Source organism: Antedon mediterranea, chromosome 8 (assembly GCF_964355755.1).
Source record: "Antedon mediterranea chromosome 8, ecAntMedi1.1, whole genome shotgun sequence".
Lineage (NCBI taxonomy): Eukaryota > Metazoa > Echinodermata > Crinoidea > Comatulida > Antedonidae > Antedon > Antedon mediterranea.
This window is the reverse complement of record NC_092677.1, coordinates 535,878-557,986: the sequence shown is the minus strand read 5'-3', so window position 1 is coordinate 557,986 and position 22,109 is coordinate 535,878. Positions and strand designations below refer to the sequence as shown.

The window sequence follows — 22,109 nt, the reverse complement described above, 5'->3', positions numbered from 1 at the left end:
TTTACAGAGCACTAACAATTTTTTTTCATCAGATTTGAAAAATAACAAACCTGAAAAGCCTTGTAGGTGAGTGTTCAAATATTTTCCTTTGTTTTAAAAAATACTGTAATTGACATAAATCAATCACATACGCATAATATTAAGATGGATATAAAAAATATTTATGCATTTTGGCATAGTTTCTCATTTTTGCATTTTTTAGCTATTTGCATGCATTTTTTAAAAATATTGCCTCTTGTATTCATATGTTAGGTGAAGGGTTGCATAACCTAAAAGTCTATGAAATTAATATTTTTAATTCTAATTTATCCTTTCTATTTTACTACTACCTGTAATACTGTTTGAACATCTATAATCTTTCTTCAATGCATTTTATTTCAAATATTTTTATGTGTGTTTAGGAAGCTCTATAGTTTTGCCATAAACTATAAAAAAGTTATTACAAATAGAAAAGCACAATAAATGTGGTTTAATTTCTATCGTTAAAAGAATTTTTTTTAACCCATACATTAAAAATGTCATGTTATCTTTCATTTGGCTAATAAGAATGAAAGTTTTGCCAAGTATGGCAGATGTTTCTACTAACGGTTGTTTGCAAGTTGAATTCACCCCTCCAAATGGAGAGAAAGTGCAACACTTTGATTGGTATAAATCTGATAAAAATGGTGTGAGAGGGAATTTCCTAGTTCGTTCGGGAGATGTTAATTCTAGATGGTCAGTTGCTGATGATGGTTCTCTCAAGATACCTAATGTGAAAGAGGATGATGATGGGTACTATCTCTGTGAAATGACAACCAGTGAACAAGTTTTTAAACACCATGCCACGTTCACAGTAACTAATGGTAAATATCATTCTACAACAAAACATTTATCAATCAAACTAAATCCAATTCGTTTTGTTTTCTGCTAATGATCTTAAATTATATAATAAATCATCTAAATTATTTAATTTCAAACCTTTCAAATTTACATCTTTTTTTTGTAATTATCAATAATACAACATAATATGTTGTATTATTAATATAGAATATTATTCTATATTATAGTCATTATCATCATTGTTACCAGTTTCAACTTCATTCATTTTTGAATATTTTATACCCTCTAGTTATTATAATTTTCTTATTTGATCACATTTATTATCAAAAACTGTTTATTTTTTACAGGCAACAAGAATGAAAAAAGTTTGTGAGTTTACACACTTATCTTAGTTTGATACATTTAGTTTTCTACAATTTCATCAAGAAAGGCCACTTTTGTTTAATAATAGGATTGCGTCCACAGAGCACAGATGTTTTGGCTCTTTTTACTATAGGGAAAATACAAATAAAAACGAATGCTGCACCTAAAAATGAATTGCGGTATATTTAAAAATCATTTGCAATTAGCATTTAAAAATAAACTGTGGGACAAACAATTCTAATGATATCAGTCCGATAATAATTATTATTATTATTCTCTCCAGAAAAAAGAACAAATCAGATGGTGAACCTGCCATTGAAATGGAAGAAGGAAAGACACCGTTAGTTAGATATGAAGCAAAAGGTGGTGACCTATACACAGAGGTCAACTTAAAGAAAAAGAAACCAGTTGAATCTGAAGCACCTGGTGATCTGTATGCTAAAGTTGAAATGGACAAGAAAACGAAGAAACCTGAGCGACCAGCCCAAGTTGATGTAAGTACAGTATACAGACTGTTGTTTATCTTCCTTGCAGACCTTGTAAGGATGTAAATGAAAATAGTCTGTGAATTGCAGCCTACTGGGTTGAATTGCACATACCACAACTTTCTTCTCCCCTAAAAGGGTCCCTTTGTGTCGGGTGCTGCGCCCATTTGTATGTCCACAACGACAGGAACTCAATGGACCAGTATTCCAGGGTGACCCCCTACTTTCTGAAAGTTCTACTACGTTCTTTAAAGCGCACATGAGCCAGATGTGTACACTGAACCTCCAGCTTTAAGTCCTTATCCGAGAAGACGTGTTATACCACCAGAACATTGGTCGAGGAATGTCCTGTGCAGATTGTATAGCTATGGTTTACGGCGACTCGACTACTAGTACTAAGTATACTTGGAAGAGAAATTTATAGAATTCGTCATAAATATAAACTGGAACTTTTAATGATGATGGTTAAATCTGGTACTGTATATTGATAATAAGTAAATAAATATGAAAAAAGAAATATCTACTAGAAACATTTGTGGTTCAATATAGTTCCATATCTATCTAACAATATAGATTATGTAATGGCTCTACAGAGCCACTCTTTTGTTATTGTTTTATGTATCATTCCACATAGGTAGACTATTTTGATACTTGACTTATTAAATGTTTTTTATTTTGAACAGGTATAACAAATTGTGATGATATTGGTAATCTATATTAACTTTAATTTAGTTTAAGCATGTCTACCATGTTGTTATTCAGCAAGAGAGTTAAGAGTAGACTTAAGTCCATCACATTACACATTAACAATTCACTATCCTGTTAGGATATTAAAGATATGAGGGATGTTAGATGAGAAAAGTGGTACATTTTTATACAATTGTATCATTACCTTTCTTCCCCAGATAATCTGTAGTGTATGATAGTGGTATTAATTACTGTTGCTCCATTCTCTGGAACTAATTAATTAAGAATCCCCCTCCAATGCCATATTATGCTAATCTGTTGATTTAATATGTTTTTCCATTTTTGTTTATTCAAATTCAAAGATAGGTTTTATAAAGAAGAAATTAAAGTATTCCTCAAGAAGACATCCACTAGAGAAATGATTTGAAATAGTGTACAATAAAATAAAGTAAAATGCAACCTAACTAACATAGTATGTTGGTTAAAGCATGATATGATGACTTTAAATGATGATGCCACATTTGATGCATGTTGCACAGTGATGTCATAACAATTCTCTTCTCTAATTTGTTGATTCCAATTTAAATTTATACTTACAGCCAATGATTTTCCTGAGATTGTTTTTGATGCATGTGATTGGTTCTTGAGATTTCAACATGATCAACAATAAGATTGTTGAATACAGTAATATACCTAACCCAAGCACATTTTAGTTAAATTTTGTTTAATTTGTACTTTTTCTTTTCTTTACAGCAATTTTTTGTTTACTTAAAATTGAAAAATATCTTATTTTATGATTTTATAATTACTGCAATAAAAAACCCATCTTAAATAGCATTGGTATTGGTATAAAAAAGCAGTTTTAAAATAAAAATTTGTTTATGCAATTGCAGCCCAGAAATTAAAAAAAATGATTTACAAAAAAAAAATAGCAAAAATTATTTTTGTTTTTAGATTGGTTTATTTTGAGTAGAAGTAACGTAAAGTAAAACGTTTATAAGATTGCAGCAAGCAGTCATGTATAGATTAGAATTTAAGATACATTTTGTTATTTTATTTAAGTAACCCAACCCATACACCCCAGTCATTATTAATAGCATTTGATTTACGAAACACAAAGACTGTTTAAGCTGTACTTAAATATTAAGTAAAATGAAAAAATAAATAAAAGTTAAAGAAGAAAACCAAATATGCACACTCTGAGTCCAAAGAATTAAAGTAATTAAACTTTAGTAAACTAATTGAATAATTGGGTTTTACAAAGTAACTTCTAAGATAACTTCTTGTCTACACAAACAACTACTCTTGCTGGATGGCATTGCAATACATTTTTCTTTCCCAATTTTTTGCCGTAATTTCTCATTAGCTGTTGTTTGTCCTCCGCTGAAGTAACCTTTGCTTTGTTGGTAGCCATTGTGTATTTTTTTTTTTTATTACACTTTCCCTAAGTTTTTTTATTGACAAAATTATGAAATAGTGTCATAATTGGGAAAAAAGTGGAATACTACAAACCAATCTAATTTTTTCTCTATCGATGAAAACATTCAAGTCAAAGATCGAAACATCATAAAGTACTTATTTCATTTCATTTATTTCGTCTCACATAATTATAACAAAAATAAACAAACAATAGAGAGAGACAGGATTCCCAAAAGTGAACTAAATCAAACTATCAAGTGGGTCTCCACTCGACAAAAAATGTTGAAAATGAATAAATGTAAAAAAAAAAACATACTTTTTTTTAAATACAGAAAACAAATGTCTGTCAGTTACGGTGGCCCATATGAGCTCATTTAAAAATACTTCCTTGTTATTGAAGGAATGATGTCGATTAGCAATTTTAATGATTTTTTTCTCCTTGCGATAATATTAACTATACATTGTTGTGATATGGCTTACCAAAAATAATGGTTTCATTTGGTGTATAATACTGTATACACATTTAACAAATAAACATGCTGCTTATATACACTGTGAAGTAATTTGAATATATCTAAAATAATGGTAAATTTAGTATCCCATCATACTCTTCATTGTGGTTATTTCCTATACATGGTGTTATTATTGACTGGCACAAACAAAATGTTTATTGGATGGGATATACAGAAAAAAATATATGCTTATAGTTCACGATATGGGATTCTTTGTATGTCTTCTAAAGCTTTTCTATTTAATACTTTAAATTGGCTTATCTTTTAAGCTTAGTTCAATAGATTTTAGAGCCCTATTTTATAATAATGTGCAAGAATTTTTAAATGAAAATTCAAAAAGTGCAATGAACAAATTAACCTGTTTACTGCAAAAATTATTTCAAATTTGTTTAAATTTGAATTTTATTTAAATTTTAACATAAAAGGTAAGGTGACTAAACAAACAAAAAACCATTTTTTTGTCTTTTTTCTGTTATTGTAAAATCTCCAAATTATGTTTTTTTATGTGTTAATTTTGTTTTGTTTTTTGATTAACGATTTCATTCTTATTAATTGTAAACACCTTTTTTTATAGAAGCAGTTAAGAAATGTCGAAGAACTACAATATGCCGATTTGGATCTGATTTCTGGTTTGCCAAAAGGTGGTGCAAGCAACAAGATCAACCACCCTGATCCAGATACGACATATGCTAGCATCCAACCCACTAAAATCTGACAACCAGCGCCATCTATTACACATCCAACTAATAAAATTCACCCAATTAATGATGATGATCAACCAAAAAAGAAAAGAAAGAAGAAAAAGAGAAAAGATAGTGCGGTTGAGTTATACCCTACTGATGTCTAAAAACAAAATTATACAAATTCTGGAGAAAAATATATTAAAAGCATTAAGAAAAATGATAAATTAAAAACAAAACAAATATTAGAGTACATGACTATTGCTGCAATCCAACTTTTTAAATAATTATTTCATCTTTGATTACTTGTTAACTTTTATAATACTTTACTACTAAATAATGTAAAAACATATATTAGTAAATCCTTATCCTATACAAATAGTCTTATATATATTACACCTTGCTTTTCTAGCTCAATAAGCCTTTTTAGTTTGAAGCATTTATCCTGCTTTATGCAAGCTGAGACCATGTTAGGTTGAAAGAACAAACAATGAACACAACTTAACTTGTAAATAGAGAGGAATCTAGCCACATATTGGACATTAAAATCTTGTAGTACTAATTCTGGTATGGATTATTAGCCATATGAATTTGGATGTACCATAATAACAGTTCTTATTGATGTTACTATACATCTACTTCTTCAGTTTGGAATTATGAAAGTATAATTCATTCTCAAAATAGTTTTTACTGAGGAAACATGTGAACACAGTTAGGCCATTGTGAATAAATATAATTTATTTACATATAAGAATATATTTATTGGTATGTTTCCAGCATCCCAGTAGGACCTGTATTTGTGAATAATATAATTGGTAGCATGGTGGCTTACCTACCTGATTAGTAGTGACTAACATTTCAGCAATATTTCACTGTATATGTAGTGTTTGTAATTGAAGAGGCAATCACAAGATGTGTAGGTGTAGGCTACAATAGTTCAATAAGACAAGAGTATTTCTGCAACAAGTTTGAGCTGTAGATGTAAAAGGCTTATTACATAATGTACAACAATTTTGTTTTGTTTTTTCAATAATATATTTTCAGTTTTATTACAATTATACAAAATTAAGATAATAATATAATTAATGCATGTCAATTTGAATAATCATTTAGAATATCATTATTGGGACAATTTTAGATACATCACTTAATATTGGATGGAATGTGCAGTGGATGGCATACAAACAGTGTTTAGATATTTAACACACCAAACAATGTACATAACTGCTTTAGAATAGTCTAAGATGTAATATCTTTGGAATCGTTCAGAATGCTGTGAGCTTTACAATTTATTCACAATCCGTTGACTCAAACAACTAATTTTCAACTGTTCAAACTGTCTGGTGTTAAGATACATTTTGGACACACTCGGACTTGCCCAAACTGTCTGGTGTTAAGATACATTTTGAACACACTTGGACTTGTCCAAACGGTCTGGTGTCAAGATACATTTTGGACACACTTGGACTTGCATAAACTGTCTGGTGTTAAGATACATTTTGTATGGAAACTGAGACATGACTTACTGTCTCAGATAGGAAGAAGAATTTCAGAATAACAGTTTTCTGCCTTAATATTGTTCAGTTTCGGAAAAGTTTACTCGGCAACATCAATCAAAAGTTCATTGATACTGTATTAAAAAACCACAAGTTTTTTTTTGTTTTTTTTTTCATTTTCATTTCATGATGCTTAAGTATTCCAATAATTGATGTTCACACTTAAAAATAAGTTTTGATGATGTGTCTTTATTGAATTATACTAAATACAGCATATGATACTTCATGTTGCTCTGTCTATATATCACTTTTGATGTAATCATCGATGTAACGTTAAACCATATATGGTATCACAAATCTTTAAGATCTTTATTTTCTTTCATTCTTGTACAATTGTATAATGCTTTATAATTGTGTAATTAAATTGTGAATATTTCTAAATACGCAGAATGTTTGTACATCATAAAATGATGTTGTTTTCATTGGTTCCATCATCATGTTTTATCACGTCATGTTTTTATCACATTATCATGAATTGTTGTGCCTTGTGTGTACAAAGTAGTGTGAAATTAACATAATAAAGTTACTAAAATAATAAGTAATTGCAGTAAAAAATGCTTTTACTGCAGTAACTACAGTAGCATACTTTTAACATGATCCTTAAGATCTTTGTTTTCTTTTCGTTTTTTAGACTAATCCGGTAAAGAAATAATAATGATAATAAAGTTATTTAAATCATATGTTATTGCAGGTTTAAAAAAGCAGTTACTGCAGTAAATGCAGTAGCATAGTTTTTAACATGTTCCTTAAGATAAACTCTCTGGTTTTTTTAAAACTATTATTGAAATAGAACATTGCATTAGTTAATGAAACAAAAGTATTTTGTGGAAACTAGCAATGGACAGTTCAATATACGTGATTTTTATAATTTTTTGTCTTATTTCCTTTCATCAAATGTTTATAAATGTATAAGATTACAGTGAATTATTGTAAAAATTATATTGGTGCAGATGCATTTTACACGTTATTGAGCTTGGTCCCCACTAGGATGCAGCTTAAGCGCAACGTACGTACTGTAAATTGACCAATCACAACCGATGGATTATTCGGACTATAACATGTCATTGGTAAACTCGCTTGTGTTGCGCTTACGTCCTTGCATTGGATCCTAATGGGAACCAAGCTTAATATTGTCTAACGCACCTATGTATGTGAATCGTATTGAAGTCCTTTAGATTTTTGACATCGTTACAAACAACTCACCTAAATCTTGGTTCCCACTAGGACGAAAAGCAAACACAACTAATGTGACGCGATGAGTCATCGTAACTGTCGCTCGTGATTGGTCAACCAACTTGCGTACACCATAGCGTTGCACCCAAATAAGTGGGAACCCACCTTTAAAGTTCCGCCACTGTTTTTAATTGTCTGTACATAAATGTTGTAAACTGTTAAATGTACTTTCCGTCAAAGACGGTCAAATTATACTCTTTTGCCAATTTTTTTTTATGAAATCTATTTTTTATAATTCCTATTTTCAGTACAACAGTTAAATTACCAATAGGACTGGATACATAATTATATTTCAAAGTATATAGCTTCCGTTTATAGCTTTTTACAAAACCATTTTCATCTTATATAATTAATACTACCACATCATATTATATTGGCTTTATTAGTTGTAGGATGCCAAACTTATTCTATTTGTTATATTAGATTATTTTGTATTTAAGATCACGTTAATGAAATTTACAATTGTAATAGCTTTAATTTACTGGGCACACTAGCGCACAAACGGAATTTGACCAATCACGACGCGACGGATCATCGTCATCCAAACTGACGCTTGTGATTGGTCATCTCACTTGCTGTGGGCTTACGTTCTTGCGTTGCATCCTTTTAAGCTCTGTCTACACTATCAAACTTTATGTGACGACAAAATGCGATGTGCTCATAATACAGACATGATGATGTCATATCACTACCATATTTGGGCATATCACACACTTTGTTGTCAAGTTAGTTTGATAGTGTAGACAGAGCTTAAGCGAGAACAAGCTTTTGGAAGCAAAACGTGTATGCCTATAATAAAATGATTTTGAGATGTAAATTATTTTTTATTGCAGTATTATGAAAAGTTCAAGAAAGAAAGTTCGGAGAAAGAAAACTATGTTCTTTCTTTCACTATATCGTTTTACTGTATTTAATTACTTTATTAATCATATGTAGCTTTATATTAATATTCGTTGATATTTATAATTATGTAAATAATTAATTTATGTGATTCCGTATAATGTTGTAGGATCGATAATGATAATAAAGTAAGAATTCCATGAAAAAAAATATTATGCACATTCGTCAGGTCTTACCCTCTCAATGGAAGATTTTTGTATGTGTAGGCCTATTTGGAATATAATAATTATGGATCGCAGCAAAGGGAACGAGTTTTGTTTTAATGGAAGTATGTTATGTGTGAGTAGGGGCGAGGTGCATGCGTTATACTGGAGGATGAAAAAATAATTCTATTACTTCTCTAAGATATTTTTAGTTTGTCGAATTTCAATATGGTGATTGTTTGTAATTGTCCTATTGGTGTTAGTTACGTAGTTTTACTGAATAAAATCGCTTAGGGCAATCTTGTTTTTTTGTGATTTTGTTTGTTGTACAAGACAAAAAATTGAAAAAAGGATATTTTGGTACAAAAGAATAGAACCGTTGGATATATATCAACCGCTGTCATTTCAATATTACCGCCGCGCGATGTCCATGTGACACGACGCGTTTACAATCGCGGCGGCGGCGCGTATTTATCAGCTTATCTGATTAATAATAATAATAATAATATGAACCGGTGTGCGGTAATATCTTATTATAATTTTTAAAACAAATCAACGAATGTGCGGCGCTTTTCGATTATTTTATTAAACCGTTTTATTAAGGGAATTATTGGAAAAAGACACATTTGTCTTGTTTTGAGAAAGTGTATAAACTAATCGATATATTGATTGATATCGATCGTTTACCAGTTGCAGCCAGCAGCCAGCAGCCATCAACAAAAGGATTGCTTTATTTTAAAACTCATTACCAGTTAGCTATGTATAAAGGACAATAAACCGTTATAATGACAATGATGAAAACCGTTAAAGCGATTGTGTGCTTTATAATCTCAACGTTGTTTGGTAGGTAATGACTTAAGTCACCGTTATATTCTTAAGCACTGATCTATTGTAAAGTAGTCTATCTGCATTTCACCACTGGCGATACTATAAACATTTCCTTTTATTTTATAGATTAGGCCTAGTTTCCATTGATTTCAATTTATACATGGTCCCCAGTGGCTGGCCATTATTTTAATAATCAAATAGGCTATAGGGAAACACAACATGAAATATTACACACAGTTTACACGAGTGTAACATCGGCGGATAGAGCTGATTCACAATTCCTGGTGTAGAACATCTAAAAATTAAGCTGTGACATAACTGATTGGTCTAGTAGTGTTTGTGAGGCGAAATAAAGACTATAAATATAAAGTTTCCTATTGAAAATATTATATTATACCATGGATTAAATGTTCACTATTTAATATATGGTTATATTAAGTCCACAGCGTGAGTCTACAGTAGTTGGGGGTGAATACCAATTTTGAAAATGAGAATTAGTGTACACATTAGTACACTTACGGTATTAAGCTCAGGTAGTCTAATAATATATTCCAAACAGTAATGAATAATTTGTTTCATATTATTAATATAGTTCAAGTTTATGGATTTTGTACTAAAAACACTGATTGCCATGGTAACAGTAGTCACGCATTGGAATATTGCTGTGAAAGGACTGAAGATAGCAATGGCGGATATTGCTGTACGCACACAGACAAGTTTGCTACTCAATTATCGTAAGATCAATTCGTTACATAATGTGTTATATTGAAATAAAAATATTTAATTGTTATAAACCAACCTTAATATATTGACAGTTTTATTAAGGGGTTTCGTCATTAATGTTTATTAGTGTACTAAGTACCATTAAGATATACTCATGATTGTTTTCCAAGGACGCAACGCAAAGACGTGAGACTCGTAAAGCTTGGTTCCCACTAGAGACACAACATAAGGACGTAACGCAACGTAAGTGATTTAACCAATCACAAGGCAATGAAAAGCACGTTAAACAGTACTATGCAAATAAAAAAAAGGTGTATTTGCTTTTAAAAAAGTAAATAAACAAACCGTACTAACGATAATAAACAACTTAAATAGTAAGAAAGGTGCGGGTTTAGATTCCTTACCTGCCAGATTTTTTAAAGATGGGGCTCTGGCTATCTTACATCCACTGAGCCATATTATAAATATATCCATTTCAACCGGTTATATCCCTTCTGATTGGAAATCTGCTAAGGTAGTGCCTATTTACAAAAAGAAAGATCGATTATATGCTGGAAACTATAGACCCGTTTCTATTCTATCTGCAGTGTCTAAAATTGTAGAACGTATTATGTATAATCACTTAATGAGTTACTTAAATGACCAATCACTTCTTTATACCTATCATCAATCAGGTTTTAGACCTTCATTTTCTACAGAAACATGTCTAATACATCTATCGGATTCTGTTAGAAATGGATGGGATAAAGGGAAAATGACGGGTGTCACGAAACCTAAGACCACGAAAGCTAAGACCCCCTAAGACCTAAGATCACGAAAGCTAAGACCCAAGACCTAAGTAACAAATAAATTTTTAAATTGATGATTTTACAGACGTTTTTCTCTCGCACACAAAATTACTAGCCTACAGTACAGTAGGCCTACCCCATGTTCAATGTTTTTGTTTCTATGGAATGTCAAAAAAGCAAAAATTATATAGAGGGCTGAAAACTCTGTGGAGTCCATCTACAGTGTGGATGGAACAATGTAAAATTAAAATTGTAATGATAATAGTATAATCATGCAAGTACGAGGAAATAAATACTGGCAAATAAATTTTAATTAAAAATCTTGATAAGTTTTTTTGTTTCGTTTTCTTTCTGTTTTTATACTTGTACTATTATTGTTGCTCTTTTGGCGCTCCATAGAAACAAAAAATAAAATAAAATAATAAAATTCATTGTATACTTAAATTTCTTAATAGAAATAAAAAATATATTACTAAATATGCTCTTAAATTAATTGCATCTTCTCTGACACAATGTCATTATGACTATGGGTGCTGTGTATGGTACTCGTGTACAAATAAATATATTAAAAATAGGCTACAGACGTCTCAAAACAAAATTATTAGGTGCATTTCGAAGCTAGGACCACGATCTCATATAGGTATACATGAGTTTGTAAACTTAAATTGGTTGCCAGTTGACCTAAGCGTACAAGAGAGGAAACTGTATTATGTATAAAATAATTAATAAAAGTTCTCCAACTTACCTGGATACAATTACCCTGACGAGACAACGTCACAATCACAATACAAGATTTGCTAGAGACAGCATTTCGATCCAAATTCCAGTCATAGGAACTCACAACAGGTCAACTTTCTTAATAAGCATTCGGTTATGGAATTCACTCCCCTATTTTGTTCAAAGCTCCTCTTCATTACAATTATTTAAACAGAGATCAAAAGGTTATTTTTGTGAAATTTAATTTGCAATATGTTTGTGTATTATGTTTAAGTAATTGTGGTTTTCCTTGTTTATTCTGTTATATTTGTTTAGGACCACAATGGAAATAAGTTTGCCGTCTCGGTACTTTTTTGTGTTTTTATCTCTATTGATTTTATATCAGAATAAAGAAATGAAAATAAAAAATGAAATGAAATATTCACACTGTACTTTCGCTTGTCATTGGTCAACTCGCTTACGTTGTGTTACGTCCTTGTGTTGCGTCTCTGGTGAGAACCACGCTTTAGTGAGATCTATCACATCGTGATTGGACAAAAATACTTGCGTCGCGTTTACGTCATATAACCAGTACATTCAACCAGGGAAGAGTAGTCTTTCCCGACTCAACTGTTATAGGCATGATTCAACTGATGTAAAATTATTGTTATTGCGTAATATATGATTTCATTGTTTATAGTATTTCTAATATGATGACGTCACATGTATTATTTCATTTCAGTATCTGGGAAGTTATAAGTATCGTGATTGGTTGCGTCATACTTTTATTCGCCCTGTTCACATGTACGTGTTGCTGCTGTTGCGTATGCTGCGTCGCGTCGAATAAGGGTAGGAAACGTGCGTTCACACGGCTGCCACAAGAGACAACATCAATAGCTTTGATTACTGCCGAAGACCAAAAACCAATTCCAAATATTATATGACGTCATTTTTGTGGAAAAAAAATTATTTTATAATGAAACGTTTTATAGGCTTACTGTATATAATGTATTGACATGTGTACAAATGTAAATTACAAGAATGAAGTTATAATGATGAGTTTTGTTGTTGTTTTATTTTATTTCATCACCTGTGACCTGAGACGCCTATGACGGTTGGAGCGGGTCAATGAGAGATGAACTTAAGCGCAAAAAAAAAAAAATAATACAATAAAAAAATTATTTGACTTATTGTTTTCATTAAGTATAAATTAATTTATCGGCAATTGAGCTGGTTCACAAAAATAATTACAGCGCCCTCTCTCCCGATGTCACTTATCTCGTCTATTTTGGTAGTGACCACAAGGGTATAAAAATATATTATATTTATCCGCTGTTTAAATTTTTTTTTATCCGATAAACAAGAGTACGAACGTCAAACTAGATTCGAGACATAAACATTAATAGCCGCAATTCACAACAAAATAGCTGTATATGGTATGTAAGGAATAAATAATAATAATACACTAAATACACTATTTTTACATGTTTTGTTATACTTTATTGTTATTGTTTTCCGTAAAATTGAATTTTAAAGATTTTCGGTTTTAAAAAATTGATCGTATCCACCAAACAGGAAAAAAAAAATCTAATAAGTAATATATATAAATATTAATGGACCTTTAATTATTAAGGTCGCACTTGTTGCATAATAAAAACCATCACAACCAATAATATCATTCCATATTAACAATAATGACTCCACACGATATTCCTTAATATTCCATGGAGCTTTTATATGAGCCATAGATATTCAAATTATGAAAAGAACAATGCAACAGTGTTATTTAAATAAGGTAGGTCGGAAGTTAACGAGATTCCGTGTGCATATCCAATGACTCATATGCAATAGGGTGTATTAATTTTACTGTTCATGTGTTCTACGTCATCAAATTGGTATGCACGACGCGCATTGCCTTGTGGTTACGATTTACAAAAAGTAACAGTCGTATTTAAAATGCAGGAGGCTTGACTACACCGGAAGTGACCATTTCTGTTCGAAGGTAAAAGTTGTGTACGAGTATTTTTCATTGAAGGGCAGTACACAAACAACGAATCAAAGTATATAGGCCTATAATAATCAAGTAAAACGTAGGTATTACATTCTGTATTTTATATTTATTTGAAATGTCTTATTTTCGCGATTCAAAAAAGTGCAACAGGCCTACGACGACGTAAATATACGGGTGTGTCGCGATTGGTGGAAACCACCACCGTTGGGGTTGAAGGTGGGGTTACACACTCTGAATGCCGGAACTGAAAGGTGTGGAAAGTGTATCCTAGCTAGCTAGGCCTAGCCTACTATTTTTATATGTTGTCATTTTAATTGTATTAATTGTGTATCCTCTTAGACACAGACGAATCTATTGTTGTCAATCAATTGTACAAATTTATAATGTAATAGTACTGTATTAATTTAATGGACTAATTTTCAATTCACACACCACACACACACAGCATTATTTGTAATTGTGTATGGCTTACCAACCAATCAATAGGCCTACCATAGCATAGTAGGCCTAGTAGTAGTAGTAGTAGGGATCTCCAGTAAATAGGCCTACCTATCCATATATTTATTAATTACCAAGCTAGCTAGCCTATTCTATGATATGAGGCATATATAAAGGGTGATTCATAAAGCCTACCCTACCAGTATGTCATTATTGTTAATTTGGTTCTATGAAATGTGATGTTTATAAATGGAATTTTTAGGTAATTACTCAATTAATTATCAACATAAGTACTATTTCATAATTCATTTTTGCTGTATTAAAAAATCTCATACAGATGAGCGACAGATAATTTAATATAAAAAATGTAATCTTTTTAGTTACCATTCTGACAATGGTTATAATATCCTGTTTGATGCTGAGTTGTTGGAAAGGACATTGAATAAAATAACACTCAGCTACTGTACTGTATCAAGATTCTTAATAATTACTCCCATGAGGGGAAGTGGTTATTACAAAAACCATATTAATGACTTCCGTTATTTTGAATGAATAGCATGGATTGCCGTCCATGGATTTAGTGAATTGAATACTAAGTATCATAACAAATCTCTTTATTAAATTATACAGTAATTCCGATGGTTTACACAGGCCAATCATACAAAATGTTGATTTTAAAAAAACATTATGGTCAGTTGTTTCTCAAATTTGACATATTTTAAAAGTCTTATTAATAAATAATTGCCTTAAGTTATTATTTATTCATATCATAATAGAATAACATGAACATACAGTTTCAAATAATATACAATTACATAATATAGTCTAGTACTGTGAGCAGTTTAAATCTTTTTATTAAATAATTAAGTAATTGTTGTGATGATTGTTAAGTATAAATACTCTAGGCAAGGGATACAAAATGTTGATTTAAAAACAAACTGGTAGTTGTTTCTCAACTACTGAATTCACATTCTTAAAGTCTTATTAATACATGATTATTCATTCATATCATAATAAAAGAATTAAATTAATAATGACTATTATATTCTCACAAGAAAAATTAGCAAGTGATTGTATTTTCTGTCTCACAGCAGGAAAGTACATTTCAAAGAATACAGTACAGTTTAAATATGAGAGATACTTATTAACTATATTCTTATTTTATACTATTGTTTTGAATGTACTCAAATTGGCATTAAGTTATATTACATACAGTTATTTATTATTCCTTCAGATAATAAAATTCAGTAACTCAACATGGCTTTAAAGGCAAACTTCGCTGTTGTCATTTACATGGCAGGTAAGATCATGGATTAAAGAATAGAAGGATATGCATCGACGTGAGATCAAGGGTTCCTTGACTCTCGCCGACAGACCGCGGACCGCCCACAATGTTACAGTTTAATTAACCGCATGGTAACAACGAAACGGTCGCGTGCCTAATATATTGTTTACTGCACATGTGCAACGACATTTAACCGTGTTGACTACGCTTCTTTCGCGCGTTCTTTGTTGCACTGTATGTATTCATACATATTTGAACAGTATAATCAGTGGCGTAACGGATATGTGCGCTCACTGGCTAAACCGAAGCTTGGGGCCCATGAGCAGTGCCCAGAGGAACAGGAATAAAATTTGTCGAAAATGCTAAAAACGTCCGAGGCCTCGATCTTTGAAAATTTTGGAGGGCCACTTAGGTTTCCTAAACAAGTGGCTTCAGGCCTCTGCCTCACGCCATTGAAAACAGTTATTAAATTACATTTTATGTTATTGTGAAGACCTTAGTGTAGGCCTACTTCATCAATATACCAGATAAAAACAATACTATATTGTTATTGGCTTAGAATATTAGATGCTATAATTGTAATTAGTATAGGTTTCTGCCGCGATTGATCTACGCTAATGTTTTTAGGCCTATGACATTAAAGTAGCATTTTATGACCTGTAGTAGCCCTACATCTGAGACAATAACTATTTATTTGTTGTCTCAGCCTACATGTAAAATTACAAAATCAGCAATACTAGGCCTAGGCTTACTAGTAAACCATATGATTTGCCGACATTGATACTGCCTAGGTAGGCCTAGGCTAATCTGCGTCGCTAGTGGGAACACGAATCGCAACTATACATAGCCAGCCAATCCCGGATCAGGGATCGCTGTTTTCATTCAATTAGACCCGGTGATTGGATGTGATGTGGATGACATAACCACTAGCCAATCACCAGGCACTACAATTTAAATATAATCACATCGATAATTAAGGAGATTTATGAAGAAACCACTGCTTAGCCATATATTAAAAACACGATTGTTGTATGGGTGAACACCGGCCACGCTAACAACATACATGGTCAAATGCATAATTTAATATTCTATAGATTAACGCAATTTTTAATGACAGAAGATGGCAGGCAAATAATGATAATTCAAATATAAAAATTGCATATTTTATTAATATTACCAACTACTTAAAATTACCAGTCGTAAGAAAGTGAACTTTTCGTAGTCCGATTGTGATGAAACTAAAACAGAATTATTCAGCAATATATTTTTGTTGTCAATTAATCATCGACGCAGACATGTCAATAGAACATTCAGACTGCGCATACGATTTCTACATGCTTACGTTTTGGTCTCAAAAAATGTAACAGTTGATTCGAAGCGTTTTACAGAGGGCCGCGGTTAGAGACACGGAGTTCAATGAGCGTGTTTGTTTGATTGGCAGCAGTGCTTTAGTATAGGCAAGCGCGTTGTAAAATCGTTTGATGTCACCGTCGATGCATATCCTTCTATTCTTTAATCCATGGTAAGATACACTTAATTATTGGTTATCCGCACTTGGCGGATAACCCCTTGTTATTGTCAGGATCTTTTTTTTTTTCTATGTTCTTCTTTCTTTCCCAGAATTTTGTTGCGCGTGTACAGTACCAGCGAGAATTACTGCCCAATTCGGACGCGGCAGACGCGGCATGAATACGTCCATGACGCGTCCACTTCGCGTCCATTATATCGATGCGTCTGACGTGATTTGACCTTGACCAACGTCCTTTGTGTTTGAGCTAACCGGGAGCTAACCACGCCGGTGTTAACGTAAACAAAAGCTCCGCATTGTTACTGTACTACAGTTATATTCTGTACGATGTTTTCTAAACCCGTGAAAACCTGTATTAAACGAAATGTATTTTATACTACAGTAGTTAATAACATGCAAAAAAAACCTCTAAAAAACGAATTAATGAATAAGTGCGTATAGATACCAGTTCATTAGTACTACAGCTTACTATATGGGCAAGAAAGACTGATTTTTTGTGAGTAAAATTATTATCAGATGTCAAAAAACTTCTTTGGCACGCCGCCTAAAAAGAAACCGCTGAACGAGACTTGCGGGAAATGCAGTGCTGAAACCACGTGTGCCTGCCATGCAGTAAAACCACGTGATAGCATATTTACCAAACTCGAACGTTCGGCGACTAGACCCGAGTGTGTGAAAATATGTTGCTTTCGCTGTCCGAGCGAAGCAATGAATTGTGAGTATCGAATGTCAAAAAACTTCTTTGGCACGCCGCCTAAAAAGAAACCGCCGAACGGGACTTGCGGGAAATGTAGTGCTGAAACCACGTGTGCCTGCCATGCATGCAGTAAAACCACGTGATAGCATATTTACCTAACTCGACCGTTCGGCGACCCGAGTGTGTGAAAAATAGTTTGCTTTCGCTGTCCGAGCGAAGCAATGAATTTTATATACTAATTAAAAAATCGACACATTGTAATGGACAAAAATGGTGCAGTACATGTAGTTTTGTAACACTATAAATATCCTCAACCTATTTTTATTCATTATATTAAATTCTAGCACCCGCCCTTGGCTTTTTTGTTTTAAATCGCTTTTGTACCAAGCCTTAATGCCTTTGTGTTGTTCCGTGTCCTATTGTCTTTTTCTATTCAGTGTATCAAATTCTAACACCCGCCCTTGTTTTTTTGTACCAATTTTGGGGTCTAAGCATAGAGATATTATAGTGACAATTTTGGGGTCTAAGCATAGAGATATTATAGTGAACTTCACTATAATATCTCTATGCTTAGACCCCAAAATTGGTACAAAATAACATTAACTAAAAAAATATTATTACAGTCATTATTACAATTATACAAACACTGTAATCTTAACATGATCAGAGAGGAACATCATTATAGCGTAAAAAAAATCAACCCGCTTTTCAGCAGCGGTAGAACATGGTTGCAATATTGCTGGGATCCAATGGAGTAGAAAAATATCACGTGCTCTTTGTTGCGCGCTATGACGACCATGGAGATATAAATTGACAGTGTACAGTACATACTGTAGGCTACATGATTTTGTTGAGCCTTCTTCCACAGTTTTAACTCATCATATGACATTTAAATATAACTTATTTCTCTATGATCATATCAATAATTCAACATGAAATAGAGGCCACGTTATTAAAAAAATATTCTTCCATAAAATGATTCATATGAACAAAATATACTGTATCATGACGATGATTATTGATTGAGTACGCTAGGCCGATCTCAGGCGGTGGTGTACGTGCTAGACAGTGAACCGGCCGGCTAGATCCCACGGCGAGCTAGCGATGGATATAGACACAGTTTCGCACGAAACTGGCTTTTTGGACGAATTATTCGGCAGATAAAAATAAACACAACACACACAAGTCGTAGGCTAACTTTATTTATTTTTTAATCATATTGTTTGTGAATGTGAAAGTATTTTATAAACAAACACCAATACAGCCGACCCTGCTCAACAGTCAGGCTTAGTTTTCCGATGTCATTTGAATATGAATACGGTCGCGAACAATAACAAAAACAGACTCAGGTAGCGAGGTCACGGCCCGCCCGACGAAAGTGCGTCCAAATCATTGGTTTAGTTTATGAATGGACGCGTCGTGGACGCAAATTGGACGGACACTCGACGCGTCCGTCGCGTCCAAAAAGGGGCAGTAATTCTCGCTGGTACTGTATCTCTAAATCTTCTCAACATAACATTGTATAACTTTAACAGAAGATTGACCTCTATCTGAAGATGTCGTAATAAGGTTTTCGGTCACGTCCGAGTTGCGCAGCATAAGTTACGCGCGATTTTATGAATTTCAATGATTGATCATACTGTAGATTAAAAACTAAAAGTCATTTTGTAGTATTGACACTTGGTGAAAATTTAAGTTATATCAAGGGCAAACTTTCTATGGATTATAAATGGCATCTTTCACAGAAAGTTACTCGCGCACGCGCGTTTAAAATTTCAAAATGCGAAAAATCAATTTCTAATCAACTTTCTACGCGTTTCCTATCATTTTGAGCATTTAAAAAATTCCCAGGCGTGCGCATTTTTTATACGCGCACGTAGCGCAAAAACATCATTTTTTTGCTTGATTTTTGTTTTTCCTGTCTTTTTTAGTAAATTTACCAACTTTCAAACAATTTCGACTTAAAATCACGTCATACGAGCACATAGAATTAAAAAATTTGCGAGCGTTTTTGATGAAAAAGTTCAAAATTTCGTGAAAAGTATGCCTTTTTTTAAACTGTCAGAGATTCTAAACTACGTGGTGAACTTTTTTGAAATTACAGATTCTGGAAGGTGATAAGTTGTAGATATCGAATCATGAATCAATATGGCTAACCGGACATTGTGACGTCATCGTATGGCCACTCAAATATAAAATATAGGATTTTTGTCTCTTTCGTCATAGCGCATCACATTTAATAGAGCGCATCTACAGTACTTATCCGTATTCCATTTTCCACCATTTCTTTATATTGTCTAGGTCAATCAATTATCTTTCACATGATTTACCATTTTTAAAATTGTGATGACGTCATCATGGTCAAAAGTGTCATTAACTTTGGTCACTTATTTTCACCTATTCTGAACTGTATGTAGTACTTATACAGTATATAGTGTATACTGTATATACTTTGACGTGACGCAAAATAGAGAGCGCACTAACATTTTCTTCAATAGCATAATCGTTTTTCTGTGCGTAATATTCTAACGTGTGACGTGCACGTGGCTTTTGGGCTGCGGATAACCTAACTCGTCCGTAGTGACGAGTTCAAATCTAGTTTTTAATTAATTTTTTAGTTAGATAATTTGAAATTGCTTACCAACCCTACTGTGTATTCTAAAAATCTTAATTGTTTTAGTCTATCCCAATTCATGTCCAATTTGGAAGTGTTGATGACAATATCAACAACTTTTGTCAGAATATTTACAGTATTTAATAATATTAAGGAAATCTTTTGTTGCGCCAGTTTCCATAAAAAAAATGACAAGAGAAGAACTGCCCACTTTAATACCAGAATCTTTGATTGATTTAGATGGTGACACGTTTGATCTTTATGTAATGATACATTACTGTATGCTCACCATTTTAATATAAATTTAATAAATTAAATAATTAATAATTTTCTCCTAGTTTTATTCAGTACATGTACTGGTGTGACTGTAACTATTGACAGCTTGGGGGATGTGGTTGAAGGCTCTGAAACGAGAATGATATGTAAATACGATCCTATGAGTGGTAGCGCTATTATTATAAGATGGAGTAATGTCACTAATGGGGCATCTGAACCTATAGCAACAACTATTGTGGGTTTATCTAAAACAGTGCAGCCTGCCTACAGTACTATCTTTACTCTTGATCCAAATGATGACAGACTTCTTGTGATTGCTAACACTTTACGTAGTTACAGTGGTGATTATGAATGTGAGGTTGATAATTCGGATAATCCTCCAATTGACACTGCTGTAGTTACTCTGAATGTTATATGTAAGTTCATCTTAATTTTATTTCTTTTACATTTATATTATTATTAGGTATCCCAATGAACCTGATTTTCGTTACCGCGATTTTAACACGTTCGTGAAATTTCAAAAAGTGACGTGTCTTTGAAGTTAAAAATATACTATTTCTTATGTACCCATGAGAATAAAAATTATATGCCTGGAAAGAACTTGTTTAAGGGATTATTTTTATATATTCACCCGATCGCACGAGGTCCATAATAGGTGATGGAGTAATTTTTGTTGCATGTTATCAGGCTTTAAATACTCTTTATTTTGATATGTAAATCGGTTATTATTATTATGTACATCCGCCTCAAAAGTCAATTTTTGAGTCTTTCTCATTATCAAAATCTGGCTAATTTAGTATTGAATTGAAGCTAATTTATATTTCTGTTTGATAAAACACATCGTTTTATTTGACTTTGCGTGGACCTCGTGCGAAGAGGCCAACAAGACCAACCCCTAAAAAAAATAATCCCTACCATAAATATCAGTGTTTACCATTTTCCTTAGGGGGGATTCAGTTCTCCGCTTATTACTAAATTACCGTCGCCCAGGAAATGTGCATGGTATGCATGTATTTAGCGCGTTAATTAATGATTGGATAACCCCCGCAGTGGACTGTTCCATTTTCTGAACTAGTCTTCGTCGCACACGAGGCATGTCGAAAAAGGTCGCCTCTCATCATGGAATATTTGCTTCGAAACGTCAATTTTACCGATTTATTAAATTATTTAATAAGTGGAATACTTATCAATCTATTTATATATAAAACAAGAAATGTACCGCAGAAATTTAAGAAGCTTTGAAATTGCTATGCAGCGGCCGTAACCCATTCTATGTAGGCGGCCAAAACGCGCTTTGGCCAGGGTTGCCGTTGCAGTATACGCTGTTTCTTAACTATTCAATTTAAAGCGCAACTTTCGGTTAGAATAATCGAAAGGGAAATAAAATTAAACATGTTAACGTTATACTATTGAGGTAATTACTTTGTT

At 32.5% G+C, this 22,109-nt stretch overlaps 1 protein-coding gene and 3 long non-coding RNA genes across 6 annotated transcripts in view; 3 read left to right on the top strand and 1 right to left on the bottom strand.

Annotated features, from left to right (window-relative positions):
• Positions 1 to 9,073, top strand: part of LOC140057406 (uncharacterized) — a 45,185-nt gene extending 36,112 nt beyond the window's left edge. For 2 of the 3 annotated variants that reach the window (XM_072103055.1, XM_072103054.1), the window contains 5 exons: positions 33 to 66; positions 547 to 842; positions 1,167 to 1,188; positions 1,466 to 1,676; positions 4,860 to 9,073. In XM_072103055.1, the coding sequence (XP_071959156.1) occupies positions 33 to 66; positions 547 to 842; positions 1,167 to 1,188; positions 1,466 to 1,676; positions 4,860 to 5,000 (704 nt within the window). In that variant the 3' untranslated portion in view covers positions 5,001 to 9,073. Of the gene's footprint in view, positions 1 to 32; positions 67 to 546; positions 843 to 1,166; positions 1,189 to 1,465; positions 1,677 to 2,350; positions 2,375 to 4,859 lie in introns of all 3 variants that reach the window. The other variant, XM_072103056.1, reaches the window with a different exon arrangement.
• Positions 1 to 12,000, bottom strand: part of LOC140057411 (uncharacterized) — a 73,920-nt gene extending 61,920 nt beyond the window's left edge. The window contains exons 1-2 of the long non-coding RNA XR_011846938.1: positions 11,882 to 12,000; positions 10,753 to 10,869 (exon numbers count right to left, since the gene is read on the bottom strand). This is a non-coding gene — a long non-coding RNA (uncharacterized lncRNA). The remainder of the gene's footprint in view (positions 1 to 10,752; positions 10,870 to 11,881) is intronic.
• On the top strand, positions 9,562 to 12,820 carry LOC140057409 (uncharacterized). Its single transcript, XR_011846936.1, has 3 exons — positions 9,562 to 9,640; positions 10,218 to 10,359; positions 12,575 to 12,820. It is a non-coding gene; the product is annotated as an uncharacterized lncRNA (long non-coding RNA).
• A 972-nt stretch (positions 12,821 to 13,792) lies between these two features.
• Positions 13,793 to 21,015, top strand: LOC140056950 (uncharacterized). Its single transcript, XR_011846850.1, has 3 exons — positions 13,793 to 13,922; positions 15,516 to 15,581; positions 20,744 to 21,015. It is a non-coding gene; the product is annotated as an uncharacterized lncRNA (long non-coding RNA).
• The last annotated feature ends 1,094 nt before the right edge of the window (positions 21,016 to 22,109 follow it).